We start from the raw sequence: 19,373 nt of genomic DNA, 5'->3' as shown, positions 1-19,373 counted from the left end.
CTGGTGCTGGAACACTGGGCAGTCCTTTTGGGGGGCTCTCTGGCCCTAAGTGAGGGGACTCACTCCAGACGTGACCCGCTGCCCTCCGACAGGCCTTCCCCGCAGCCCCTGCACCCGGCCCCTCCTCTACCTTCAAGCACATGTTGTCGGAGAGCCGGGGGAAGAAGTGATGCTCCACGTGGCAGCTGATGATTGAGTGGCCGAAGGTCCAGTCCAGCACCGGCAGGCGGGGCAGGTTGAGCACGCCGAGGCTCATCATGTGCACCCGCTGGGGCTTCTTGTCCGGGGAGAACATGGGCAGCCCGATGTGCTGCAAAACACGCGGGCACGTCCTGAGGGTGGGCAGGGCCCCCTGCACCCAGCAGGACTGGCCCTGCCCCCAGCACCCACCCTCCCCCAGCACCCGGCCACCCAGCGTATTCTTCTGCTGTCATCACCTGCATGCGGTGGGATGGGGGGGTGTGGACGCTGGGGCCACCCTGTCTGTGTCCAGCGCTGAGCTTTGCCCATCTTTGGGCCCTGACTATCACCCCTCTGATCCTGGGGTGCTCTAGCGTCCTCGACCACCCACTCTCAGGTCATTACGGTTTACTTCCTGCTAGAGGAAGGACCCTGACACTAGTCAAAAATCTTTATCACCCTGAACATCCTGTGCTGAGTAAATGAAGCCAGAACAAAAGGTAGATCTTGTATAATTTCACTGATATGGAAATACCTAAACCAGGTACAAGCGAGTCAACGTGGATCCTGGTGTCCATTTGTGTCAGGATAGAACTGGGCTCCATGGACTGGTCAGCAGTGGACTTCACATTACTCTACCCCCCAACAGATCACCAGCTTTTTCTTTGAGGCACTTGTGGGTAGAATTCAATCGCCAACCTTTCAATTAACACTCAAGCTCATTCACTATTTTCATTACCCAAGGACTTTATATGAGGTATCGAGAACAGGCAATTCCATAGAGACAGAAATTAGACTGGAAATTACCAGGACGGAGAGGAGAGGAGGGTGGGAGTTACTGCTTTTAATGAGTTTATACCTGAGATGATGAAAAAGCTTTGGAAGAAATCTGTGGCTGTCACTGTAGTTAATGCCACTGAATGAAAGGGCAATTGTTACACTGTGTATATTTTGCCATTATTTTTTAAGTTTAGAAAAATCCCACATTGCTCAAAATAAGTTTGTAAGATAAAACGAAATGACGTCAGGATACAAAAGTGAGCCTGGAAAGCAGGATACTGAGTGACAAAAGGCAGCCATGAGGGACATATGTGAGACCCCATCTCCAGGAAGTACCTAGAATCGCAAGTGTCCAGAGGCCAAAGCTGACTGTGGTTACCAGAGGTAGGAGAGGGGAGGAGAAAGGGTCTTTGCTTAGGGGGCCACTGAGCGTCTGTGAAGGGCAACGGGGAAATCTGGAGACACAGAGACGGTGGCTGTACAACACACTGATGGTGGGTGTAATCACTTGCTGAGCTGTGCCCGTGAAAAATGCCAAACAGCAGGTGTTCTGCTTGATGGATGTTTATCACAATAAAAATAATTTTAATCCTTCTCAGTGCCTTAAAAGAAGGAATAACAATATGCTTCAAGCCTGCAGCTTTATTTGGAATATTACTGGTCAAAATAAAGTCATTTAAATTTACCTTATTAAAGAACAAAATCACGTTCACAAATCCTCTTGTCTGCTTTGTTCAATGAGCATGCGAAGCGCCTCCCCTGCTGATCAGGGGCCGCAGAGCAAGGAGCTTTGATTCCAGCAGGTGGGGGCACAGTTTGGAGATGAAGTCTTAATAATTCATGTCACTTGTGGTGGGTCCCGGGAAGGTCAGCTCTGAGAAGTAGGAAGTGACCCAGAGGGAACCCAAGCTGAGCTTTGGCTCCAGTCCTTCACCTGCTGGCCACATGGCCTTCACTTGGTTCCCTGCAGTGGCCCCTTCTCCACTTCACTTGGATTTATCCCTGAAAGTGCCCCAGAACAGGACACCTAGTCACCTGTATTCCCATAGTGATTACTAAAGATCTCTACACATCATTAATAAGGATGACAGAAGAACTGATGCCTTTGAGCTGTGGAGTTGGAGAAAAGTACTGAATATTCCATGGACAGTCAGAAGAACAAAGAGATATGTCTGCTCCTTAGAGGCAAACATGGAGAAGAATCGTTCCTCATACTTTGGGCATGTTGTTGGGAGAGGCAGTTCTTTGAAAGGGACATCATGCTTGGAAAGGTGGAGGGTCAGAGAAAGAGAGGAAGACCCAGATAGACAGACACGGTGACTGCAGCAATGGTTTCAAGTACGTCAGAGATGATGAGGATGGCACAGGCCGGGACAAGGAAGCAGGTCTGGTATTCACAGGGTCACTATGAGGAATACTCGACTCCATAGCACTTGATGACAACACCACCACAACACACAACCAACTAGACAGCAACACATAACCAAGTAGACAGCACTAAACATAACACACAGTAAAGGGGCTCTGGTATCTCAGTACACGGCAGGTAGGACTGCTAACCAAAAGATCAGCTGTTCAAATCCACCAGCTGCTCTGTGGGAATAAGGTGGACAGTCTCCTCCAATAGAGATTTACAGCCTTGGAAAGCTGGTTGAAGGGTCAATGCGAGTCAGAACACAGTCAGCAGAAGTGATGGTACCTGTACAGTACAGATTACCCTGAGTAAATCGACTGCAAGGTACCTCCTTAAAGTGTTAAAGAGCAAGGGTGCCACTTGGTGACTAAGGTGCATCTGACCCAAGTCATGGTATTTGCAAACACTTCACGTCACATGCATGCAAATAAATGCTGGACGGTTAATAAGGAAGACTAACGAAGAGTGGGTGCCTTTGAATTACGGCAACGTGAATTGTGTACATCGTGGATTGCCAAAGGAACAAGCAAATCTGCCTTGGAAAAAGTGCAGCCAGGGAGCGAGGATGGGAGACTGTGGACTCGTCCTTAGGAGGGGCTGATCTCTGAGGACATCATGCTTGGTGAAGTCTTTGTTGCTGTTGAGTCAGAACCAACCCACAGCTGACGCTCCAGAGGTTCTCAGAGGCTGTAAATCGCACGGGAGGAGACCGCCCGTCTTCCTCTCAACTGAACTATTGGAAGGACTGTGAAGATGGCACAGGTCTAGCTAGTGTCTTGGGGCTGCTATGAGTCAAAATAGACTCAACTGCACTGAACAACAACAACAACAACAGCAACAACACAGCATTTAGGGGCCCTGGTGGCTCGTGGTAGAATTCACACCTTTCACAAGGGTCTCCCTTGTGAACTCTTCCGAGTTCAATTCTTGGCCATGAACTCATGTTCAGCCTCCACGCATCTGTCAGGGAGGCTGGTGTGTTGCTATGATGATGAGTTTTCAAGCAGAATTTCTAGACTAAGAAGGACTAGGAAGAAAGGCCTGGCAATCTACTTCCACAAATCTGCCAGTGGAGCCCTATGGATCACAGCGATCTCGATCGTGGAGATGGTGCAGGATTGGACAGCACTTTTGTCTCGGTGCGCAGGGTTGCTGCCGACTTGCTGGCGGGTAACAACACATAGCGAGTTGTCAACTGATTTGTGTTCCGTGCCTGAATGACAACCAAGGCAGAAGAGAATCAAATTCCTTACCTGAGGCCAGAGTTCTCTGTGATGGAAGGAAGCATGGTGCTGTGTGTGTGTATGTGCGCGCTGCTTTCTCCCATAGCCTGTTTCCCGGAAGTCCCTTGAGCCCAGTTAGCCGTTCAGCACCCTGCAAAGTGCCCTTTGCTCTCCGCCTGCCCGCAGCCCAGGTGGGGAGCCCTCACCTGGAAGATGTTGACATGGAGGTAAGGGTGGGCCAGCAGGGATCTGGTGACAAACATGCAGGCCAGGGCGGTGGCCGGGCTCCTGAAATTGGACACATTCAGAAGTAACCAGTAGTGAGAATAGAGGCCCAGGGCGATCAGGCTCAGTGTTCGCAGGGCCGTCTGGGGCGCCACCTCTCTCAGCCGCTCTGCAGAGAGGCAAGAGACACAGAGAGAGACCAAAGGCCATCAGTGGGCACCAGGGGCCGGGCAGAGGGCCATGGGAGTCACGGCTTAAAGGGTACTGCTTGGGGTGATGAAACACTCTAAACTAGGGAATGGTAATCACCGTACAACATGTGAATGTTATGGGTGCCATTGAAACATATGCTGGAGAACGGTTAAAACACTGACTTTTTTTCTATTGTTATAATTTACCACAATATTTTTTAAGAGACAGAGTGAAGGAAGCAGGCAAAGTTTGACTCCAATTTAAATTAGTTTCCAAGTGATCTAGCATTCAAGACAAGCCCAGTGAATGAATCCGTGTGATAAGAGAAATGGGTCAACTCATTTTATAGATGTGAGACCATTAAGCAATTCAACACTGATAGTAGGTGGTGGTGGGATTTGAACCCAGGTCTGGCTGCCCCACTGTCCTGCTCTTTCCACACCATGATTCTGTCCCCATGATAGAGGGTGAGGAGTTTGCAAAGGACTTTTGCATCTATGACCTCATTTGCGATCTCACACCACCTGGGGGAGCAGGTGAAGGAGCCCAGGCTCAGATTTTAGGCACCTGCCTCTGGTCACCAGCCAGGAAGTGCTCAAGGCGCACTTAGCCTTGGCTCTAGGACTCTTTCCACCGCATCTGGCTATCCTGAAAAGTCACTGTCCAATCTGAACTTGTATTGGGAAAATCTGCTTTCAGGGACCTCTCCAGAGGACTGAGAAGCAACATTGTCAGCCTAGAGACTAAGGTGCACCTAATCTAGGCCATGGTCTTCGCAATTACTTGCTATGCATCAGAGAGCTGGACAATGACTAAAGATGACAGAAGAAGAATCGAATGCCTTCAAGTTGTGGTGCTGGAGAAGAGTCTTGAACATACCAAGGACCACCAAGAAAACAAGCAGGTCTGTCTTGGGGAGACTGAAACCAAGTTTCTCCCTGGAGGCTAAGATTTTGAAGCTCTGCCTCACATACTTTGGGTACGTGGCCAAGAGGGACCTGTCCTTGGAGAAAGACATCAGGCTCAGAAAGGTGGAGGGACTGCGCAGGAGAGGAAGACCCCGGATGAGATGGATTAATAGCATAACTGTGGTAATGGGGTCGGTGTGTCGGAATCAGTGAGACTGGCTCAGGACAGGGCAGGCTTCCGAGCTGTAATACATAGCGTCGCTATGGGTCTCACACAATAAAAGCAACACCAGTCTCAACTCATACTCCCCGTGCCCCCAGAGCAGGTGCCAGGAAGCTGGAAAGGAGAGGAAGAAGGGGAGTCCAGCCCCAGCAGCACTCACCGAGAGCCACCAGTGGGGTGAGGATGGGAATGAGGAAAGGCGCCAGGAACATGTAGACATAGCGGTTGAGGCAGGGCAGCTTCCAGGTGCTGGAGTCGCCCAGGCCAATCACGTTGGTGTAGCCGTGGTGCATCTTGACGTGGCCGTAGTTGGCATGCTCTGCGGTGAAGCTGGTACAGACCTGGAAGCAGAGAGCCAGACAGAAAGAGACAGGTGAAGGACCTTCCTCAGGATCCGCATTTCCAGTCTTGGGACTTACACGCCCAGCTGCTCTCCAGCATCTGTGACCACAGAGGAGAGCCAGTGAAAGCTCGGGCCTGCTTGGTACAGCTCTGCCACAGCCTTTGAGGCCAGGAGGCCAGGCCCTGGCTTTGCACTCTGTCCCTGCCCGCCCAGGCCACATGGCTGAGTGTCCCTGTGCGATCACGAGGGCTCAGCAGACTGCAGGTAGAACTCCCGGCATTTATTTTGAGTGTGTTTACCCTGGAGACATCTGCATCTTCCCGGTTCCTCTGGACTCTGAGCCCACAGCACCGAGGGGGGCGTGGGAATGGGCGGGGGACGGAGGGAGGCGGCTCCTGGCAAGAGTGGCATCTGGGTGAGGGGGTGAGGGGGAGTTATGAGGGGGGCGCTGCGACTCTCAGGGGTCTCAGGCAGGAGGACTTCAGAGCAGCAGCTGAGCTCTCTGAATCCAGGAGAAAGTCATTTGGGACATAACAAAGAGGCTAAAGAAGGTGTTTCTTATGCAGATATATGCAAATGAACATGCAAATAGAAACCACCTCTTAATATTTTATTCAGGCCAGATATTTTCAAATTTTACTGAAGGTGCCGTCCCGCCTGCTTTCTGGAGGACGTGAAGGGTTTTCCAACACCAGGCGCTAGGGACTTCTTGAGGACGCCAGTGCTGCTTTCGCTGAGGGCCACTACGTGCCAGGCTCAGTGCCCGGCACTCTCCTGGACCCAGCGCGGGGTGGGATCACTGTGGGTCCCCGAGTGGCACAAAGGGCTTCCACTCATCCACTAAACCTGAAGGTCAGCAGCTCCATCCTCCCCAGAGGTGCTGCGGAAGAAAGGCCTGGCCATCCAACCAAATCGACTGCTGTCAGTCCAGGTCAGCACCACCTTCCACCAGGTTCTCCCAGTTGCGGTGGCAAACCTCAGCAGGAACCCCTGATCTACATTTCTTGCAAGGAACAACTGTCAGCCTTTCAGTTAACAGCTCAACACTGAACCCTCTGTGCCACCAGGACTCCTTCTTTCCATCAAGATTACAGCTAAGAAAGTCCTGTGACACAGTTCTACTCTCCAGCGGTGTGGCTCCAACAGTCCTGTGCTGGCATCAACTTCACAACTCGTAGAACCAAGACTCTGCCCATCGCCCCCTCTTGGGTCCTGGGACTAGATTCACTCCTGTGGCTTCACCTTCATCCTAAGGGGGGGCACTAACAGCAGGAGGACAGGCACCCCCTAGACTAACCAGACACAGGGGATCCAGAGTGCGGCGTGTGGATCCCTGAAGTGAAGTGGAGAAGAGAACTTTTAGGAGGCAGAGGCTTGCAGGATTAACGGAACTGAGAGTGAGAGCAGTAGGAAGACTGATTACATGGTGGGTTCCGGAATTAATGTTAAGAACCCCAAATGTGCAGGATGGTTGAATGAAAACCCAACTTGTCTTGTAAACAGTTACTCAAATCACAATAAAAAGAGTAAAATACTAAAAAAAAAACCCAAACAACCCCAAACCTACTCGAAGGCAGTACGGCTTTCCTCCGATGCTTAGTGATATCTGTCCCTTTCACAGAAGAGGATGCTTAGCCCAAAGCAAGACCACATGACCATCCCACGCCACACAGAGTCTAAGTGGCAGAGGCAGGATTTGAACTCCTGGCCCAGGGTCTATCCATAAGGTTGTGACTTAAACCACTCAGCATAAGAACGCACAAATGGGCAGCAAGTCAAAGAAGGAGGAGAAGGAAGACACTGCTTCCAGCATTCTCTCCTGGAACCCAGTTCAAGCCTGGAGTGCGGCGTGAAGGCCTCAGAGGCTTTGGTGGCATCCACAGTGCAACCGCGAGAGGAGAACCTTTGTCCAATAAGCAAGAGACCCTGTCCCTCCGGAGGCAGGAACGAGCAAGCGAATCCTAATCTAGGAACAACATTCCTGTCTGAGGAGATGGGGCCATGCCCTTTACTCCCTGATGTAATGCTGTCTGTCTACCTTTGTCACCTGGCAGAGGGACAGAGTGTGTGGGAGGCTGCAGAGGGCGGGTGGCTAATACGACCTTGCTTCCAGTCCCACCGGCTGTAAGGAGGACTCGTTAGCTTGTGCCCATTTGTCCCAGGAAGTAGAAGGCACACAGGTGTGTCAGCTGGGATCTGTAGGGAACTGTGCTTAGATCTCAGTGCTGCCCTAGCTCCCCTTCCATTCTGTGCCCAACACAGGAGCAGCACCACCATCCCTACCCTGTAGAGACCTGTGAGATGCCCTTGACTCCTCCCACTCCTCATTCCTCCAGACCTTACCCAGGTAACCCCACCTGTTCCCTCTCCAGCCTCTATCTGCACAGGCCCCCAGTCTCACCATCTCGTGGCTGCCCTCAATCTTAGCTCTGTCACTCTGGCTTATAATTTTGCAAAGCACTGGTGGTGTGGGGTTCTGGGGTATTCTCTCTCTCTCTCTTTTTCAAGAGAAAGGCTTCTCAAAAGATCAGGAGAACACGGCTGATGAGAAACCCAGTAGGAAGTCACAGTAGATCTGGGGGCTGTATTAGTGCTGGTTGGTTTAAAAGCAACATCTAGAACTCACAGTAGGAGGCCAAAGGGCAGCATTTGCCCAGAGATAGAGCTCAAAAGGTAGGAAAGGACAGGAAAGAATGAAGGATTTCACAGTGATGGGAATCACAGGGAGGAAGTGAGATGACAGTGGGGACAGCAATCAAGGTCGTGAATGAAATACTATGAATGGGAAATCAATGTGACCAGTGAACTTTCAAGAGACACAGAAAAAGAAGTAAATACAAGAAGAAAATATTAAAGGATACATAAGGTACAGATTACTTCCATCGCCTCCCAGAAGGAAAACCGGAGGGCTGGGGAAGGCTACAGGGAGAAGACTTGTCACTGTCTACACTTTGAATTTTGAATCATGGATATGTGGATTCAAAATAAACCCAGGTGACAAAAGGCTTAACACATCAGCTAGGTAACCAAAAGGTGAATTCACCAGCCACACCTTGGGAGACAGGTGGGCCAAGCTCTTCTGTGAAGATTTACACCCTCGGAAACCCGAGGGAGAACTGCTTATAAGCCAGAACTGTGGTGGGTGGTTTTTTTGCAATATCTATTACAAAATCAGGGACATTGTTTTTTAAATTATCACCTTAAGCAACAACCTAGGGGCAGAGGGCAAAGTTTCCGCTCCTCTGCTTGGTTCTGGAGCTGCCTGCCTGTTTCTGCACATGATCTTAGCCAAAAGGCCGAGAAGCAATGCCTGCCTGTTTCTGCAGCGTCCAGGGAGACAGCAGCAGTCCCACGTTTTTGGTTGGTTTATGCACGGTGTGCCTCTCCACCTCCACTGCCCTTTGTCTGCTCAGTGGAAACCACCTTCCGGTGTCTTGGTCTGGCCAATCAGGGACTGGCAGCCCCTCTGGAACCTGACCCCTCAGCTTTCTGTCTGGCACTATTGACATTTTGGCCCAGATCACTCTGTGTGGTGGGGCATCCGTGCATTCATTGTAGGATGTTAAGAAACATCCCTGGCCTCCACCTGCTGATGCCTGTAGCACCTCACCCCAAAAGTACCGACACCCCCAAACACCTCCAGACCTTGCCCAAAGTCTCCCAGTGCATTCATGGCACTTTGAACCATAGGCTCACAGTCTCCCAGGTCCCAGACTGTCTGGGTTTGAATCCTTGAGCCAGCTGCGTGGCCCCAGACAGGTGCCCTAACCTCTCAGACCAGTATTTCCACATCTGTGCCATGGGATAATAGCACTAATGACCTCAGAGGAGAGGGTGGCTGTGACATTAAATGAGATAGTGTGTGTAAAGTATACAGCAAGTGTCCAATAAATGTTAGCTAGTGTGATTATGATATGTTTATGTCACTTGCACATGTGAGTCTGTGTCTCCACCTGACTCTGAGCCTTTGGGGAACTCAAGAGTCATCGCTGTGTCCCCAGCACCTGGCTGAGGGTTTGGACAGAACAGACACTCAATACTGTCAGAAGACTGGCCAAGACCTAGGACTAGGTCAGACCCTGGTCATCGTTGACTCACTCAGGCTCTGCACCCACCCAGCCTTCCATCCCATCTCCTTTCCCAGGGGACAGCAAACTACCCCACTTCCCAGGGACCCTTCTCTTCAGTCCTAAATCAAACCCTGCCTCAAGGTGACATTCATCAGCCTCAGGCTGAGAGGCACTCTGCAAGCCCACAGGGTCCCCTCCACTAGGAGCCAGCCTTTATGAAATCAACAGGGGTGAGAATCAGATAAGACCCCTTCAGAGTCCTCAGGAAGGTTCCTCCGAGAAGTCACACTCAAGCTGGGCTCAGGTGGGTCCTTAAAGTGCATCGTGCCAGTCTACTTATGTGACAAGATGGCTCAGACTCAGACAAACACGCTGGGCAGGGCTGGGCTCCCAGTGTCCTCTAGTTCCATCGATGTGGCCATTAGGGGAGATTGAGAGAAGGCCCTCAGAACTTCTCAGCACTCTTTTCACAACGCCCCAGTGTTGGCTCAAATACAAAAAAGCTCTTTTTTAAAGTCTATTTTGTGCTACAGATCTGAGTTTGCCCTCTAAAGAAAATTGTTAAAAATTAATGAGGGCCCAGAGTAACATTCAGTCAGACAGACGCCCCTGGTGTCTGGGAGGGGACTCAGAGGGGAAGTCCAAGAGACGGCCTCTGCAATCCCAGAGGTGCGCGGTTCAAATCCACCAGATGCTCTGCTGAAGCAGGAGGAACAATCGCCTCCTGTACCAGTCAGATCCAATTTGACGGTACACACATAAAAAGAATAAATAAATAAAAATTATCTAAAAGAAAAAAAAAGAGAGAGAGACGGCCTCAAGGCTTATGGCCCTCTGGAGCTCCGGGAGGGGAAAGGTGCAGGATCCTGGGTAGGCCAGTGGTTCCTGAGTCACTTTCCACCACCACGCGGGGCCTGAATGAAGGTGGCAGAAGAATCCCTTTGTGTGACACCTGCCCCTCGAGCAGAGCCAGGTGAGGGCCAGCTCCTCCAGGGCCAGCTGGGACTCCACCTTCACAGCACAGACTCTGGAAGGTTAGGCCTGAGCTGACGCTGGCGCTGGTGTTCCTCCTTCTCCAGAAGCACCTGGCGAAGAATGGCAGGTGGGAAGAGCTCCAACACCCCCTCTTCTCAGGATCCAGCCCTTCCCAAGGTCAATACGACTATGGTTCACTCAACAACGACCTCATTTCCCAACATTTCACATTTACAACAGTAAAAAAAAAAATCTACCATCCAAGTCCTTTGGGCACAAACAGTATGTGTCCAGCAGAAATGAATGCCGGGGTCAAAGAGCGATGCTGGCCACCACGGTGCAGGTCAAGTGTCAACTCAGCAGCCCCATGACGCTCGGGGTTTCGGTACGTATGTTGCTGTCAAGTCAGAACTGACAGGCAGCTGAGCTTCCGTCAGGTTCTCAGAGGCAGCAAATCACATGGGAGGAGACTGTCCGCCTTTCTCCTGCAGAGTAGCTGGTGGATTTGAACCGTGTGCCTTCGGGTCGGCAGCACCACTTCTTGCCACTAAGCCACCAGAGCTCCCTTTAGAATGATGTAATTTAGCAGTTGTGTAATGATGGTCTTTGGAACCTAACTATGTCAGTAAATGATGAGTGGCGTATGTAAGCTGTGGTGACCCTCATGACCCTGACTCCCAACCTCAGCTTACAGGGAGGCCCACTGAGACACAGCCAGCAGCCCCAGTGGCCATTGGTGGGGGTGGAGGTGGGGAAGAGAGCTCTCAAAGGTCAGGCCAGGGTTATTCTCCAGGGAGGCCTGGAGGCAGGTCAGAGCCTGTCACAGGGAAGAATGGGACGTCTCCCCTGCAGACCTGAAGTGGGTCTCCAAGAACTGACACTAGCAGCTTCAAAGGTGGACTAGGAAGTCTGGAGGGCAGCGAGTTTATGCTAACAGCAGAGGAATAATTTGGTAGAGGAGGATATAACTGTTATACTATTTTGGAAATGGAATCAATGTCATCAATTATGCAAGTCAAAATTAGTGAATCAGTGTCATTTTGTCATAAGTGTTTTTAACAACAATGACAAAATAAAGATTGGGGATTTTTTTGGAAAGAAATGGTCTTCAGAAGAAAAATAATCATCTTCAGGCGGGGAGGTATGTCTGACTTTGGAACTTTCAGGAAAGAAACAACAGCAACTTGGAGCAGAGGCGTCCGCTGCACCCCTCCACACCCCCAATCCCTGCATCCCCGCAGGGAACTCGCTGAGAACAAGCCTGAGGACCAGGACCACGCAGGCACCACACCGAGCACACGACACAGCAGGACTTGGCGTAAGCATGGCAACCCCTCACTGAGCAAGGCCAGACATTAACACAGCCCACAACTGCTAATTGTCCTCTTGGAGTTGACAGCTTACTCCATCCAGAGGAGGAAAACGATGCGGACACTTGTGAAAACTGCCAACCTGTCCTTTGACCCTCACGGTGACTTCACAGGAGCCTCTGGTGGTGCAAGCCATGAAGCACTCAAGTAGCATCCAGGAGTGGAACTCTGATGGCCAAGTGGAGAAGGAGTTGAGAAGCAGTCTCCTCCCGTGCGATTTTACAGCCTCCGAAAACCCACAGGAGGGTCAGCTATGAGTTGGTTCTGACTCCATGGCTGTGAGTTTGGGTGGCCACAAGGGGTTGCTGGTTCAATCCCTGAGGCATGGTGGAAGACAGGCCTGGTGATTTAATAGGCCACAAGTGAAAGCCCTGCTCTGCACAGGTGGGGTCCCTATGGACTCCACAGCAACCAAAAGCAACAACAACAACAATGGTTTCACCTGGGAGGTGGTATTGCGGCTCCATCTCTTAGATGAGGAAACAAACACTTAGCTGGTGAGTCCTTGCCCAAGGTCTGGGTGCTGCGCTCTTGGGCTGTGCAACAACTGACGGCAGGCAAGACCATCCCCTCCCCAGACTCCGTGTGCCCCACCACACAAGGGAGCAGAAGAGACAACCCCGTGCTCGCTTCGGCAGCACATATACTAAAATTGGAACGATACAGAGAAGATTAGCATGGCCCCTGCGCAAGGATGACACGCAAATTCGTGAAGCGTTCCATATTTTCGACCCTGAAATTAACCAGTCTGTAACGAAGGCTAACTCCTTTCACCTACAAATTTCGTCTTTGGATACAAAGCTAAGTGGATAGTCCTTACGGAGGGACTGTTTAAAAAGAGGCAGAGAAGAGAAAAGAAAAAAAAAAGAAGAGACAACCCCATAAAAAAAAAAAAAAAAAGAAGAGACAACCCCTTCTTCCCCCATGAGGGACCAGGACCCTCCCCAGATGTAGCCGAAGTCACGCCCCGGGGCAGAAGTGAGGCTTCCGACAACAGGATGCATGAGTGTTCAAGTGACAAACCTCCAGCAGAAAGTCTCCAAGCTGAGCTGCAGGCTTGCCTTCCCAGGCCCTGAGCCCCAGTCCGGGCACATGTGGGCTCCCAGGACCCTGTACCAGCCAGCTCTTCCCTGGACCTCGTCCCCAAGCAGGAGCAGAGGCCCTGGGAAGTAAGGCAAGTGCAGGCTTCCTTGTGCATGCTTGCTAATCTGCAGGGAACAGTCTCACACGCTTCACCATGCCTGCGCTCCCCTCCCTGGCAGGATCGCATTTTGGAAAGAGGCTTTGACGCCGTGGGAAGGGGCTGGGGGGCTGGGGGGACATGCCAGCCAGGCCGAGAAGCCAGTCTCTGATGCGGTGAAACCATGCAAACTGCTCACCACAGATTAGTCAGTTTGTACAAACAAGCCTGTGGTTGCCTTGACTTTGGGTCATCCGACACTGTTCCCAGGTCCCTGAGCCGCAGGTCCAACATCCGCAAATATTGACACACAGGGTCAGCCAGGCGCCTGAGCCGTGCCAGGATCGGGAGACAAGATGCCGTAGATAAAATGCTGACAGGCAGGCAAGCTCCTGCGTGGGGCTCCGGGACGAGGCTGTTACAAGCAGCAGGCAGGGTACAGGGTGAGGGTGATGGCTGCCCACCTCCCAGGGCTCCCGTGCTGTGGCTCTGGCGGGAAGTCTAAGAGAGCTTCTCTGAGGAGGTGTCCCTGGCGCCCTGCCTGGGCACAGCACACCTGATAGCCACCAGGCTCCTCCGGCTGTCTAGGCCAGGGGTTCAAACTTAGGTGGTGTCATGTTCACCTGGGGAACCTGGTTAAAAAGACTGGGCCTCCTTCAGCAAGCCTGGACCTCCTGGTCAGCCTGCCTTCCACCACCATCACCCCGCCACAATCAAATCAGTGTATCAATTAATGCAAACACATGAGTACCCTTAACTGCCTCCGGGCTCCTGACTCTCAGAAGAGCTTTGAGTAATCCACGTGGGGCTAATCCGACTCCTGGGGTCACCGTCCACACAGACAGCATAGACCAGCTTCTCCCCACCTCACCCTACAGGTGAGCACCTCACTCAGCCTCACTGCAGCCCTCGAGTCTGACTGTGACCAGAGCCCCAGGGATCCCTGGAAAGGGAAGTTGCTTGAAACAGACCTAGGGGTAAGTCATTCCTCGTTTCCTGGCACTTTTAGCACTTTAAAAATGAGAGCTGGGGAGTGTCAGGTGAGAGCAACAAAGATGCGCTTCCTCCTAATCAAAGGATAGGGTTTAATCTTCTAAATAGACATGTTTCCTTTTAATTCCCCCAAATCATTTCAATCTTTCCAAAAGACTCCTGCTCCGTGAGAAGTGGAGACCCTGGTTAGTCAGCAGGTGGCCTGTGCGTTCCGTGGCTGGCCCGGAGGTAGGTGGAGAGTCTCATTCATTCTTATTTCTTTCTTTTTATCATGATTTGAGTGAAAGTTTACAAAGCAAACTTTTTCCACTCCACCAGTTTTCCATTCAATGTTGTACGTGTTTTCCTTTTTTCCTTTGTAACATCAACTACAATGCTCACATAGGAATCATACTTTTCTCTCTTTCTAGAACCCACATTTCCTTCTGTCTTCAGGGCCTTGTCCTCAGACAAATGCTGCTCTACGCCATTAAACAGTTGGCTCTTCTAAGGAGCGAGTGTCTCACTGGTGTCATTGGTCACTTTAGAGGCTTGTCCACCGTTTGGCTGAAAGTGGAGCCTCGGAGGCGAGTTCAGGTTCTAAGGGTGGGTAAAGCCATCATCGAGAGAGAGCCATGGTTTCTATTGAACCAGTAAGGCTGGTAGCCCAGAGGCAAGCAGCTGTGCTGCAATCCCTAAGGTGTGCAGTTTGAATCCACCAGCTGCTTTGTGGGAGAAGGATGGGCCATCTCCTCCACTGCCTCTGAAATTCTGCCAGAGGGTCAGCTATGGGTCGGCTCTGACTTGACAGTAGACATCAACATACATATCCAGGATCTTCTACTGTGGTCACTCAGAGTGGGCAGCCCTGGTGCCCAGCTAGCTCTTCTGGCCTGAGGGCCATTGAAATTGAGGGTCACAAGGTCCGTTAGCCCTTTGGACTAATTGTTTCTCTTCCCTCTTCTTTGTTCTGGATCAGAAGAGATCAGTAATTGCACCTTCAATGGATGCTCACAAGCTTATAAGACCCAGTCACTCCTGACCAAAGTAGGAGTAGACTATTGTCTTTGTGGGGTATATTATGCCATTGATCTTGATCTCCCTCAAAGCTATGACCTCAAGGCCCCAGAACCAGCAGCTCATTCCCTTAGAGTGTCTGGGTGTGACGAAGAAGCTCGTAAACCATTGCCCCCAGTTGACGCTGCTTTTTAGGGGATGTCTGGACGGCGTATACTAGCATGAATGTCTACATTCATTTAGTCCTTTCACCTATCCACAGCTGTTTTGCCAATCAATACACGATAAAGAGATGATCAGCACAAAGCTACCAGAGGAAGAGAAGACAGAGCGGTGCGAAAGGTAGACTGTTTGAATCTACCCAAAGGCACCTTGGAAAAAGGCCTGGAGAGCTGCTTCTGAGTCATCAGCAACTGGAAAACTTAAGGGAAATTACTGATCTCCGGCATAGACGAGCTCACTATAAACATGTCAACTTGGCAGCAGCTAATTTTGTAGGAATTCGCCTACTGTCTCTTTCCTATTCATGCAGAAGGGACTCGGGTGGCTAAGTGAGGGTGCACTGGTGCAAGGGAGAGGGATGGTGAGGCCTGGAGACCAGTCCAGAGAGAGAGGACAACATTCCCCGGCTTGTCCACAGTGAGATGGCTGCAGGGGGGTGGGGGCAAAGTGTAGAACGAGAGATGGCTGAGCAGCAGGGGTCCAGCGAGGGAGGGACCATCCTGGGGCAGAGCTGGGGTCAGGAGCCACTCAGAATAGCTCGGCCACTGTCAGGTATCAGCAGAGCATGATCCAGACCTCGGACAGCTGTCTGTGTCCCACATCCTCTGTCTGGGGTTCACATTTTAAATCCTGATTGCAAACCCAGAAACCCCAGTGGTTGCAACCATAGAGCAGCACCTGCTGGTAATCTGAGCGGAAATGGTCTTGCCACCGCTTGGTCCAGTGCTGCCAAGAGGCAAGAGGACATCTCCAGGCCCAGTTCCTTGCCTGTTTTGGTTTGGTACCCATGGGTGCAGGTCCTCTCTCCTTGCTTGGGGAAGTACACAGACTTGGAGCTGCTCCCTGCACACACCAACAGTGCACACATCATGGCTGCAGCTGGTGCCTCCTGCACACAGCTGTCCACAGCCGCATGCTTGCTGACGAGGTTGTGCCTAGTACAGCAAGTCAGCCACGCAAATGCCCCGCCCTGCTCCCTAGCTCACCTCCACAAAGAAAAGTTCCCAAATCCTGCTCCAGCGCTTGGACTCGGTGAGGGCCCCGTGCGTGGCCAAGTGGCTGCCCTTGACGGTGAGTGTGTAGTGGCAAACACCCAGGATGGTGATGCCCAGGGCAAAGACCAGAGTGTTCTCAGCACGCAGACACAGGAACCCTGTGGGGGAGGTTGAGAGGCAGCGTCTGTCTCCAGGTCTGGGAGATCTGGTGCTCACGACTCAGCCCATAGCCACCTCTGCTTGCCCATGCCAAGGGTGCCCAGCAGTAAGGTCTGACTCAGTGAGGTCAAGGTCAACCCCATTATGGCTTGAGGGGGGCGAACTAGTTCTTCCTAGATTTTGGGGCAAAATGGAGTCCGTTGACTCAGCAAGAAAGCTGGAGGGTCCCTCTCACTGGGGGTTTCTTCCCATGGCCCCATTGGCACTGAGAGGGGTCTGGGTATGATGGGGTACAGACCAGGCACCATCCAGCTGAAAACTCACCTTCCCTCCTCCTCTACCCTCTTGCAGCCTCTCCCAGGACGCCATAGGAGGCCACCAGGGAGCCACCCAGACTCCTTAGCTCTTCCCCCTCTCAGAGGAGTGCTGGTTCCTCTGGGATCTTAGGGCAGGACACCCTAAACTCCGACTTTCAGGGGTGTGACCTTCTTCTCTTCCTGCTACGTCTCCCCTCACCCACTCGTTCCGTGCACCCCCAGCCGCTGCAGAGGGACCCGCTCCACCAACGTCCTGCCCCGCAGCCGGACCCCCGGATGCCCCGTCCCAGCCCCCCCGAGTGCTCACCGGCCGGCACCGCGAGGAGGCTGAGCGCGAGGATGGCGCAGTCCACGCCGTGGCGCTCCCACCACGAGCTGCTCCGCACCACGTCCTGGACCAGCGCCTCCAGCTCGCCCTGCAGCGTCTCGGCGCCGCCGCGCTCGCGAAGCCCGCGCTTGGCCAGCTCCATGGGCTCCGAACGCCGCGCCCTGAGTGTGTCTGCGGCCGGTGCGGTGCGCGGTGTGCGGTGGGGCGGAGCCAGCACGCGCCTGGGGACACCGGTCCCCGCCCCGGGTATCACCCGCCCGCCTCCTGCGGCGCGCCACGAAGCCCGACCCAAACAAGGCGGGGAGAGCAATCTGGGCGCGCACCCCCTGGATAGAGGGAACCCAGAGGGGTCCCCGCCTGCCTTACCTCCCCTAACATACTGGAGTTACTATGCCTCCCCACGTCGGTTTTCAGGGACATTTCAATCCTCATTCCCTAACTGTTTGCTTTACTAGCACCCAGCAGCCGCCCCCACAGGTGAAATAGTTTTTCCTAGCTGTGTCCACCCAAGGCCCGAGCTTGCCACGTGCCAACAGGGCCTGACTTTGTTAGCTTTACTCAAGTGGGGGTCTGGCTTGGCGACAAAAGAGCATTTGACCTAGAATCCGTGGAGTAGCAAGTTCAAGGGCTCACTCCTTCCAAGAAAGTCAAGGAGCAGAAGTCCCTTTCGAGGCTGGCTTGGGGAACTGGCTTCTCCAGCCTCATGACGCTGCATTGACTTTAGGGTGAGGGAGGATGGCCGTGGAGGAAACTCATCCAAAGGTCACCATGTCACCTGGCATGAATTGAATCGTGTCCTCTCCCAATCCATGTCAGCCTGGCTTGGCCCACAGTTCTCAGTATTATATAATTATCCTATGTGTTGTAACTCTTAACCCCTAAGATAACGAGGCCGGATTAGAGTCAGTTATGTAATGATGTAATTATACTCTATGATGTCATCTAATGTGACCAGCCAATCTGTTTCAAGGAGATTAATGTGGGATGCAATCCCCTGACTCAGGTCATAGCCCCGATGGCCGGATTGGTCATTAGTGTTCAACGCATCAAACTGGAACAAGACATGGAAAAAGTGTGAATTCAGGAAAATTGAAAGTTGTCCAGAATGAAGTGGAACACATCAGTCAGAACAAAGCCAGACCGATGAGAAATCAACCACCAATTAATACTACATACGTTCATATTGAAGCTGAAGAAAACCAACACAAGTCCATCAGAACCAAAACACGACTTTGAGTTTATCTCGTCTGAGTTTAAAGAGCATCTAAAGATGGGTTTGATGCCTTGAACACTAAATATGACGTTATACGGTAAAACCTTGGGAAACTGGGACCTGTGTAAGGCTTCTGCCAGGGAGGGCAGACTCAAAGAATTTCCAGCAATCAAGATTAAAAGGTTATAAGCACATGCCCTGTTAGAAGCTTCCTGCTGAGGTCTCTCTCTTCCAGGTTCCACTGTAAGATTTCTTTATCAGGACTAGACTTATAACCCAATCAGTTCCTCTCTCTGTCTTTCTGCACCCACACTCTTGTCTGATTCCTTAGTTTGCCCTTGACATTCACAACTTGGGTCTTGTGCGTTGTCCTTTGAAGATGACATCACTCATTTTTATCAATGACAGTCAGAGATGAACCATTTGCCAGTGCCCTGCTTGGTAGGACTGGGATTCCAACCCCTTCCCCCCAACAGAGGAAGGGGATGGGCCCTTGCCCTCGCGCCCCCACAATACCCACCAATCTCTCCCTCTCAGACATACAAGAATTTTCAGAGAAGGAATATGTACAATTTCAAATAGCACACTGAATTTTTCTAAAGATTAAGTGAAGTTTGAATCACTAATTCAAAATTATCATTTAATGTGAAAGCTGAGTACTCAATTTTAATTTTTAAACAATTTTTATTATTATTTGAATGGAAGTTTACAAAAGGAATCTACTTTTTGTTCTACCATTCCTATACATTTTGTTCAATAACATTAATTTAAATACCCACAGTGATCATATCTATTCCCTTACCTCCCCATAATTCTGACACCCATTAATCTTTCTAAACTTCTCTTTGTCTTTTCTTTTTTTGATGATACCAGACTGCCAGCTGGCCAACTGACTGGAAGAGATCGATATTTGTTCCCATTCCGAAGAAAGGTGACCCGACAGAGTGCGGGAATTATCGAACAATATCACTGATATCACATGCAAGCAAGATTCTGCTGAAAATTATCCAAAAACGTCTGGAACAATATGTCAACAGAGAACTGCCAGATGTGCAGGCTGGATTTAG

At 51.4% G+C, this 19,373-nt stretch overlaps 1 protein-coding gene across 1 annotated transcript in view; it reads right to left on the bottom strand.

Moving 5' to 3' along the window:
- FADS6 (fatty acid desaturase 6) overlaps positions 1 to 19,373 on the bottom strand; it is a 38,649-nt gene that overhangs the window by 862 nt on the left and 18,414 nt on the right. Inside the window, exons 4-9 of the mRNA XM_006886381.1 lie at positions 17,347 to 17,419; positions 17,073 to 17,264; positions 16,281 to 16,447; positions 5,306 to 5,486; positions 3,804 to 3,991; positions 131 to 310 (exon numbers count right to left, since the gene is read on the bottom strand). Of these exons, the coding sequence (XP_006886443.1) occupies positions 131 to 310; positions 3,804 to 3,991; positions 5,306 to 5,486; positions 16,281 to 16,447; positions 17,073 to 17,264; positions 17,347 to 17,419 (981 nt within the window). The remainder of the gene's footprint in view (positions 1 to 130; positions 311 to 3,803; positions 3,992 to 5,305; positions 5,487 to 16,280; positions 16,448 to 17,072; positions 17,265 to 17,346; positions 17,420 to 19,373) is intronic.

This window comes from Elephantulus edwardii, unplaced genomic scaffold (assembly GCF_000299155.1).
Source record: "Elephantulus edwardii isolate Elephantulus edwardi_28Jun2011 unplaced genomic scaffold, EleEdw1.0 scaffold00048, whole genome shotgun sequence".
NCBI lineage: Eukaryota > Metazoa > Chordata > Mammalia > Macroscelidea > Macroscelididae > Elephantulus > Elephantulus edwardii.
Note: the sequence above shows the minus strand (reverse complement) of the source record. Positions and strands in the feature narration are given on the sequence as shown.